The sequence below is a fragment of the Pyrus communis genome, chromosome 1 (genome assembly GCF_963583255.1).
Source record: "Pyrus communis chromosome 1, drPyrComm1.1, whole genome shotgun sequence".
Classification (NCBI taxonomy): domain Eukaryota; kingdom Viridiplantae; phylum Streptophyta; class Magnoliopsida; order Rosales; family Rosaceae; genus Pyrus; species Pyrus communis.
In genome coordinates this window covers 25203736-25214266 of record NC_084803.1, presented here as the reverse complement: position 1 = coordinate 25214266, position 10531 = coordinate 25203736, and the positions used below count along the sequence as shown (strand labels likewise).

The 10531-nt window shown below is 35.6% G+C and overlaps 1 protein-coding gene across 1 annotated transcript; it reads left to right on the top strand.

Moving 5' to 3' along the window:
• The first annotated feature begins 6026 nt into the window (after nucleotides 1–6026).
• Nucleotides 6027–7596, top strand: LOC137733387 (ethylene-responsive transcription factor ERF060-like). The gene has a single exon (XM_068472543.1). It carries the CDS (start codon nucleotides 6353–6355, stop codon nucleotides 7322–7324), a length of 972 nt encoding a protein of 323 aa, XP_068328644.1. The 5' UTR covers nucleotides 6027–6352; the 3' UTR covers nucleotides 7325–7596.
• The last annotated feature ends 2935 nt before the right edge of the window (nucleotides 7597–10531 follow it).

The window sequence follows — 10531 nt, the reverse complement described above, 5'->3', positions numbered from 1 at the left end:
GATACGTATTTTTGTCTCTATAAGTAAGGCTCTCTTAATTTTTAGAGGAGAAACTAGTTTTTGATCAAAGTGTCTTGACTGTTTTCACTTCATATTTTAATGATAAATATTTTAAATGTCAGCAATTTTTATTTGGTATTTAGAGATAGTATTTATTCATTCCCTATTTTATAGCCTTGGCTGTTGGAAAAATTGTTAATGGGAAGTTTTTATTTTTTATTTATTATATTATTTATTATATTTTATTTTATTTTGAACGACTTATTCCTAGCCAATTAACAGGATTATCTCATTTCAATTTCTTTTACAAAAGATTATTCGTTCCCTATTTTATTTGTCATGGTACATAAATCGAGTTTGTAGCCAAGAATTACCATCTCATGAGTTATATACTCATATATATTACTAATGATAGTGGTACAGTATAGGGTACCTATATCGAGTTTGTAGCCATGAATTACTATTTAAGAAATCATACTTTGTAGGGTACATTCTTTTTTTGTTTGAGTTGAGAATGTGTCCATGAAAGCTTATTTGAAGAAATTTATCATGTTTTAAGCATAATGTTTATTATTATTATTATTATTATTATTATTATTATTATTATTATGTGGCTTTAAAGAATGTAACCATGTTTTAGGATTGGAAAAATCTACTAAAAGTTTTATGGTAGATTAATTTTTTTGTTGGTTTGACAAAAGTACATATGTGTTGAGTCCCAAAAATGTCATGTACAAACCTAACTAAATCTTAAGGCACAGTTGTTATGCAAGCTTTCATTAAAGCCCAAACACATGCCGAGGTGCGGGATCGAGAAGCAAATATATTTACAAGCATGCCACGCCACAGTAAGTAAGCCGGATATTTCTACAAATCAATCCATGCTCATGTCAATTCATCATGCCAAGCTTCTTCATACTAGTCACTAGTTATGCTAAGCCCAAGTCACATGCTTAGGGCTTGTCAAGTGAATTGTGGTGTTGCTGTGCCTATGCGAAATTGGGGTTATTGAAGACTTTGGGCTGCTTGGGGGCCTAAGGATCCAAGCCCATACCCTTTGCATTTCACGTAGGCAAGCATTGAGAAGGATCCAAGCCCATACCCTTTGCATTTCACGTAGGCAAGCATTGAGAGAGAACTAACCTAGTTTGCCTCTTTCCCTAGCAAGCCAACTCTCTTAGTTAGGACTAAACTAGATTCCAGCATTAAATGCACTCTAAACCCAGCAAGTCAGTCATTTAATGATGACTTTCCCTTCCTAGCTTGCACATATAACCAACACGTGAAAGCCATGAGGCGCGCTACCTGAAGTAGTGCCTGTAGAAGGCTGGCCTGGGAAAGCTGCGCCTCGAGAAGAAGCAGAATGTAGGTTTCTATAGTGCAGCTACCTTACACCAAAAGAGAAATAGTAGGAGAGCTAGGGAGAAAGGAAATAGAAGACTAAGCCACAAAAGGAGATCCCTTTGAAGCTTAAAGAAGAACATTTCACTTACAAAAAAGGGAGATAAGTCATTAAGCAAAACGAAGGAGGAATAGAGAGACAGAACCAAGAAGCACCACCTTGGAAATATATCCAGAAGACCCTGTTAGCCCAGAAACATCCTTTAAGCCTCAAGAATCATCGTCCATGCAACCTTAGTATTACCCATAACCTTCCACTGAAAATCCTGGCCATTAAAAGCCTTGTGATTGCCCTTAGGGAAGCCCAAATCATCCAGCCAACAATGCCATGCAACCATGCAAACCCTTTCTCTATCATGTTAAACTAGTAATCTTCTAGCTTTCACACCTCGTTTCACTTGAGCAAGTCATTATCCTGATCATGCTATCTTCGAGTCATTGATCTTACCAGGGGTATTTCCTAAGACAAGCTAACTCTTTTGAGATATTCCAGGACCTGGTACGAATATGAACCAAGGGAGATGAGAGGACGTACTCAAAACCCAAGTTCACCTCGACCTAAAAGTCCCCAACAATATGAGTATATATATATATATGTATGTATGTATGTATGTATGTATGTATACAATATGTTTCTTATTTTTATATGTACATATTCTTTTTACGGCAAAACATGATTTTCTCTATTAATTTTGAATTTTTTATGTTTTAATATTTTCAAGCTCACAAATCATGTATTTTATTTAAAATAATATGAATATAGACAACTACAAAACCAATTTGAAGTTCAAAAAGAAAATAACTAATATCAAAATACATTAATATATTAATATGGGTAAATTAAGTCCTTAAATTATCACCTCAATTAAAATTAGGTCCCTAAACTATTTTTTCCAGAAAAATCAATCATTTTATTATAAAAATCTACCAATTACATCCCTAATATTATATTCAAAGTTACTATATTCAATTTTCCATCAATTTAAGTCATGTTACTTGCATGTGATACACATTGGAGGGTAGATTGGTAGTTTTTCATAAAGAAAGAATGTATGGAGTTAACTTTGAAGGGTAAATTGGTAGTTTTTCATAAGAAATTGTGTAAGTTAACTTCGGAGGGTAAATTAGACGTTAGATTTGCAACCTATATGAAATGTGGGCTTATAGGCAAAAAAATAGCGGTATTACATTGTGTCCAGTGGCTTAAGTTGACGAAAAATTGGATAAAATAGTTTTGAATATAATGTAGGGATGAAGTTAGCAATTTTTAATGAATTTAGGTCTTATTTTACAAAAAAATAATAATTTAGGGACCTAATTTTTACTGAGATGATAGTTCAGAGATTAAAACAACACTCCACCCTATTAATATTGAAAGTCAGAGACTTGAATAAAAAACTGAAAAACTTCTTGTGGATCAATATCCCTATCCTTCTCTGCATCATTTACTAAAACCGTGATCTCACTAATGCCTATTCTAGTAAACCCACCAATTAAAGCCATTGTTAACCATTGATCATTAAAGCGTGTTCTAAAAAAACCGTGGTGGTTAAAAACCGCATCCAAAATCTCATTTTCAATAAAATTGGCTCATAAAATTTTCAAGCACCGTCTCCCTGCCATGCACCGACCCCATCCCCTATACCAAACAAACATCTTACAGACACAAGTCCGTCGAGAAAGACGAATGATGTATGCTAAGACACGACCAAATTAAGGGAAAACACATCACCCCCGAAGTCCAAGACACAAATGAGACGTAAGCGCTGCCAAACTCTGAACCCCTACTCAACAGCTTTGATAGAAATTAAAAAAATGGTACGATTGTCTAAAAACGTTAGCATACATACAAACAATAAAAAAGTAAACGAAGTTGGATTTGTATACAAATATGAATGTACAGATTAATACACCTGGTACTACTACATTGTACATGGCTCATGCACCCTTCATTTCATACTTTAATGCGTGAACCTAGGAAAATCACAGTTTGATACTTCACATTGTACCAAATTCGGGTATTTTGACGTACTAATACAAGTGGGTCACATCTTTATTTCAGAAGTGCTATAATGTGATCTTTCGAATATCGTTTCACCTCCATTTGAACTTGAAACTTCTTACTTACAAGAAAATACAAAGAATAATGTTATACTTATCACTTAGTTGTACCATCTCTCTAATAGAGATAAGATATGCCAGTGTCTGTTGGTCCTATCTCTATTAAATAGATGATAAAAATAAGTAGTAAATATAGCATTTTTGAAAAACGAATATCAATAAATAGTAATATTAACTCGAAAAATAAGGTTCTATATTTCTTATCTGGAGAGTTGCGATTATGGTGTTTTTTTATTTGAACGTTGTTGTTAAGTTTTGGTTGTTTGGGGATGGAAGCAAATGTTGGAGGACTTCCAAATTCCAATACAAACTAGAAGTGAATTTGTGCCGTGTAGTTCCAAAGTGAAGTCCACGTAGGAAACGAGGTGTGACCGCGTCAAAGTGAAGTCCATCACTTATACAACATGTAATTTATCTTTTTTTTTTTTTTTTTTTTTTTTTTTTTCTTTCTTTTTTTGAAAAAGAAAGATTACGTGTTGTAGAAGCGATGGACTTCACTTTGACGCGGTCACAGTATACATACGAAAATGATATACTCAGCTCTTATTTCTTACTAGAATCTCGCACAACATTTTAACTCTTAATACAACTTTGTTTAATTATGTCTATCGTTTATATTACACAATTATCCTAAATAATGCAGTCAAATTTTGCTCGGCTGTCAACAAAAACTTATCTCTACCCGATTGTAATATCATTTCTTTTCATCCTCTCATAAGTCTCATGTGACAATGTGATTAGTACTTATTATGAGAGCCAAGATTATGTATACACTAGCTAGATGTAGGGTTATTTTCTACCAATAAATGCATGGAGCTACAAACGTTTGAAACTTTCAACTTGGGTTTGAACTCTTACTAATGTATTTTTTAAAGCCACTAATTTCTGATTTGGCGTACCGTTTTGATTAAGGACTAGTTTAGCATTGTTGAAATTATTTTAAAAGTAGCTTTTTATAAGTTAGGGCTAAAATTGTGTTTGGTAAATGAAAAAAGAAGAAGTGATTTTTGTCAAAATCATGGGTAAAAAATAGCAGAAAGCAAAAACAGCTCTACCCCTACTTCTAAAAATAACAATTTTTTTTCACAGCACAACAATCTCAAGCTACCCCTAAATTGTGTTTGATTAATTAATTTATCATCAATGGAAGGTGAAATGCCCCTACATTTGCATGGTGAATGGTGAATTGAAGTAGAGGGGCAGGTTGGAAATTCCAACTTGGAATGGCTCATTGCTTTGCGTGATGAAGCCAAATTGGCCTTTGGGCAACTCCAAGAATCCAAATTCCACTCCACACGCCTATCCATCTCTCTCTTGCTTTCCTTGTAATATATCATCATATGCATGAACCCTGCGCCGCAATTGGTGATATGTTGTCCCTCTCGAACTGTCGTCACTCCTTACATAATTATTGATTGCGCCCTCCAACCAATCCAATTCGATATGTTCCAATCTAGTCCAATCTAATCCAAACCCAATCAACCATAAAGCCAAATGCAAACAACCGAGCTATATCACTAATCTCATTTCTCCGCACCAACTTAAAAGCTTATCCACATGTTATTAATTATGAATAATCCTAATTAAAATATACATACATACATACATACATATATATATATATATATATATGCATGGTATATAAACCCTAAGGTGGGGCTGATGGGAACATGTCATCACCTTGAATATATCATGTTGGAAGTTATTTGAATGAAAAAAAATTCTAAAGTTTAAAAGAGAAATCTCTCAGAGCGCTAGTAGAGTTTGGTTGATAAGACGGTATAATAAATTGTACACCAAACAATCAATTGATTTTCTGAAAGTTTTGCGAGTTTGGGTTAATCGTCTTATGTGTAATTAACCTAAAATAAATATGCGAAACGGAGTAAGGATATCAAGAATTGGACTTGGCTACTGCAAATTTAGCAGCAGCTGCTGTTTACACCCAATCCTAGCTGAACACGTATCCAAATTTTGATTTTTTTAATTAAAACTCAGACACGTATTCAATTGGAATTAGATGTAAGCAGCAGTTGCTGCTGAATTCTTCAGCAGCGAAGTTAAATCCGGATATCAAAATCCTTGATATAGATGTCTAGCAATCGTTCGTTCTAATGGTGTAGAGCACCAAATGTTTAAGTAGCCCAGCACCAATACTGCTCAATCCCATGGAGGTGGCAGTGAAACGGCAAGTCGTACAGATTCAATAACAAAGCGCAGTAAAATCCAAATATTGCCTGATGGAAGTTTACATAACAGTCAACTTAATGTAACAAATACGAAGCAAACACGTGTAGATCCATTAAACACAACGGATGTAAACGTGTTATGATATGATTGGACTCTCATGTCGAACAAAGGCATCTTTGAAGTTGACGAGGCAGAAATGATTAATTAAGGAAGAAAAATGTGCTTAGAGAGAGAAAACTAGAGGCTTTAGAGAGAGAAACTCGTTGGCTTTGAGGCTTATATAAGACAGAGAGCAGCTCGCCAACGAAATACAAGAGAGCCAAACACCAGAGAGAGAGAGAGAGAGAGAGAGAGAGAGAGAGAGAGCAAACCCAGAAGGGTATTTCTGAAAGCAGGTAATTCAGATTAGAGATCCAGGATTTTCTCGTTGTTTTTAGCTTATAAAGTTCTAAGCTTTTTTCTTCCTTTTTTTTGGTCCTCGCTGTTTATTTAAGCCTTTATTTCTTTAAATAACCTTGTATATTTTTTTCTGGTTTTTTTTTTCCTTGTTGATTTGTAGAATTAATCTGCCTGTTCTGTGATTTTGGTAAGAAACAGGTTGGGTTTTTCAGAAATTTTTTTCTTTTGTGACTAAATGTAAATGGCAACATCCATAGATCTTTACAGCAGCAGCACAATGACATCAGATTTATCAGATCCCTTGAGGGAAGATCAGCTCATGAAAGCACTTATGCCTTTTATGAAAAGTGCTTCTTCAACATCTCCTTCCACTTCTTACACTTACCCTCCTCAGAACAACCAAAACTTCAACTTGTACCCTGACTTCTTCTCAGCGCCTATGATTTCACAAGCAGGTGCTATAGGGCTTAACCAACTTACCCCATCTCAAATTCTTCAAATCCAATCCCAAATGATCCTCCAACAACACCAGCAAAAACAACAGATTTCTGCTTTTGCTTCCTCACCTGCTCACACCCTTAAGCTGCTTCATCCCAAAGCAGTTCCAATGAAGCAAGCTGGCACTCCCTCCAAACCCACAAAGCTCTACAGAGGAGTGAGGCAGAGGCATTGGGGCAAATGGGTTGCTGAGATTAGACTTCCCAGGAACCGAACCCGGCTTTGGCTTGGTACATTTGACACCGCTGAAGAAGCTGCTTTGGCTTATGATAAAGCTGCTTTTAAGCTTAGGGGAGACTTTGCTCGCCTCAATTTCCCCCATCTCAGGCACCAGGGAGCCCTTGTCTGCGGCGACTTTGGCCACTACAAGCCCCTGCATTCATCTGTCGATGCGAAGCTCCAGGCAATATGCCAGAGCTTGGCTGCTAATTCGACGAAACAGGGGAATACAGGGGAGCCCTGTCCTGTGGCAGAGAGAAAGCCAGTGGTATCAGCTCCTTTAGAGGCTAAGACGGATGATTCAGTCAAAAGTGAATTGAAAAGCGAATGGGAGGCCTTTCCATCGTCGTCATATTCGCCTTCTCCGTCTGATGAGTCATCTTCACCGGAATCCGACATTACCTTCTTAGATTTCTCGGATTCTCAGTGGGACGAGGCTGAGAATTTTGGATTGGAGAAGTACCCTTCAGTGGAGATTGATTGGTCTGCTATCTAAAGGCGTGGTGATGCTGTAATATTTGTGTTTAGTTTGAGTTTTAGCGTTATAGGTCAAGTTGGGTGCGCAGCTTCTGCAATGAATTTTTGATATTGGCAGAGGATTTGCTCACTCGTAGTAATTAGTCCTTAGGATTATGAGTCTGTAGTATGTGATGATTTCTCCATTTCGGTCTGCTGGTAATATTTTTTCCTTGCACGACCCAGGAGATTTCTTGTTATGCGTGTAATTAATCAGTTTCTTGGAAGCTATATTTAGTTGTACTTTTTCTATATTGTGTGTATATAACATGGTGATCATGTGGAAGTATTTTCAAAATAACTAAAAATACTTTCAAAATAAGTTTTGGAAGCACCTACTGTTTTTTGTTAATATTTTGAATCTATTTCTAATAGAAGCCCTTCTACTGAAAATGCTTTTAAGCAAAAGTGCAATTTTAAGAAGCGGTTCTAAGTAAGTACTGAAATGCTCTTTATCTGAAACGTAGGTTTTCATTCTCCTGTTAACGGGTGTAGCCTCAATACTCGAAAGGATATGTTTCATCAAATTTCACCTATTTATTTCACGTTGGTGTTGTACTTTTTTCGCTTTTTAACAAGACAATCATGTATGCAATATTTGTTTTTAAAATGGAATAGTGATTGAGGAGAAAAGAGAAAAAATTACGGATGATGCTGAGCAAAAATTATGGAACTATAAGAGTGCAACGAGGAGAAAAAGACCAAGGAACTCAATTTTCCGTATACAACTTTCCATTGTTAGATGTCACTCCGTTGGGCACATTGACACCGCAAACGACAGCCGCCCAAAAAAGCGTTGAAAACTTCATGGTGATCATGCTAGAGAGAATTTTTAGTGTATTCAGTTGGGCATCGTTTCCCGTTCGTATAAAAAAGGTTTTAGGGTGTTTTGTGAGATCTCGATTGTTATAAACCACTACTTTAAAGATATGTTGAAGAAAGAATTGCCAACTTAGAAGTAAGGGATGAATTTTTCGGGAAGAAAACTTATTCATTCCAATTCTCCACGAAATGGTTTGAAGGGAGAAGTTTTTTCATGTCTAATCCCCTTCTAATCCTCTTATAGTAAAAAATTATTCTCCTGTACGTTCAATCCTTTATACCAAATAAGACCTAATTGTAGCCACTTAACTTATACTTTTGTAACTCAAAATATTTGTCAAGCTTATTTTCGTAAAGCGATGCCCTACGAAATCAAACTAAACTAGAAATTATAAAGATGAATTTGTATGATAATTCAATTCAGGTTTCTATGAAGATGGCTGTGGCAGCTTCAGCAAATTTAGAACACAAAAGGAGGAGGGTATAAAGGGAGCATCTTGGATCACCCCTCCACTTTAGGGGAATCTTATAATCTTCTTATTTGCATTAGCCTTGAATGAGATCGACAAGTGGGAATGGCCATACCATAGCTTGCTGCTGCTACTGCTGCTGCTCAGCCCACTTTACTGCCTTATACATTATCTTCTTGTCGTTTCATGCCTCAGATAAGATTTGGGGCCACCATATCCCAAGGATTAAAGATTAAAAAGAAGAGGGTGAGAGATGTGTATACATTAGCTTAATATTCTCTTCTCTCTCTCAGCATGCAAATGCAGAGTTCACACAGCCATTAGCTTAATATTCTCTTCTCTCTCTCAGCATGCAAATGCAAAGTTCACACAGCCAAACGTATGGATAAGGAAAGAGACTTCTTAAAAGCCTTGAGAGAGTAATTTACATAATGCGAATATATAATTATTAAGAAGTTCCGTGACAGTGATACAAACTTTAAAATTTTTTATACATATCCTTGAATAATTGACATAGAGAGACACGGAGATAAATAAATCTATGTCATTTATCTCCGTCTCCCTTCTCAAGCCATGAAAATCCTTCCTTTCTTCGAATATTGACCTTAAATTTTGTCCAAAGCATCCAAAACTAAGCTAAAAAGATGTGTGAATGGGAATGAAACTTGCATGTTAAAGCAATAAAGGATATTAAAGGGATTCATTCGAGGGTGGAAAAAGGTGATGGCTCACGTTGGTTATTCCACTTTACAGGTTCTAATGATGTGGCATTTTTGAGGTTCCTTCAACTGTGACGTAAGCTATGATTCTAATTGTCCTTAATCTAGAATATGTAGAGATACCTTTTGAAGTTTCTAAGGTCTATGTTTAGAGAGAGAGACTTTTAACATTCATGCCAATTGCCAAATGGAAGGCCATCGTTTTCAATTGCGCAAACAAGAAGGAAGCTAATCATATATCTGTCCAAAAGGAAAATAATAGAGTGGTAGCAAAAGAAATGTAACCGAAAAAAGATAAAAGGGTTATGCGATCATAGGTTTTTTCTTTAAAGATTATTACTCTTATTGTGAATTTATTTGATGTCTTAGAAACGTCTTTGATGCATGCTTGAAATTTATATAATGAATATCGTTTCTTACAAATATGTATAACATCTTTTTCTACCATCTCTCTACTTCTTTTAGATACAAGAACCAACTACCCTAATCCACACTGTGATGACTTACAATGGAGGTTGGATGGATAATAAGACAACTCCGTCTAGTTTTAGTTTATTTATTTATATTTTGCGTGACAACTTCGAAATGAAGTTCGAAGTTGGAGAATCGATGATGGCGGGGTTGCATATCTTGTTACACAAGTCATTATCTTTCAATAGTAGCTTTTGATGTTTTACAGTAGATCTTGGCATAATAGTCATGATGTTGTAGATTGATGAGTCTATTTTATATTTTATATTTATTCTATTTTTAATATTCTTTGATAATTATTGTGGTGAAATCTTGATACTTTGATTTATATTTTCGATGTAGGACATGCGACTTCCTTTTGAGGAAAAAAAACGTGATCAAATGGACGAATTTTGGAGTGATTTCAATTGAAGGATGTTTGTGTGTCTTTTAGATAGTTCATATCAAAGATTCAGATTTTTCTACTAAGTGGATTATTTATATCGACGAAATAAAGGAGCAACATGTAGTGCTGCCGAAATGACGTTTTGGGCCTAACTGGGTTTCTTAGGGTGCGTTTGTTGCATCGGACTATTTCAGACTGGACTAACTTCCGGGACTAAGCTAGACTGTCTTGGCTTGGACTAAGCTGGATAAGAATAATGAAGTGTTTGGTGTACTATCGGACTAAATCACGGACTAAAATATTTTACTATTATTAATACA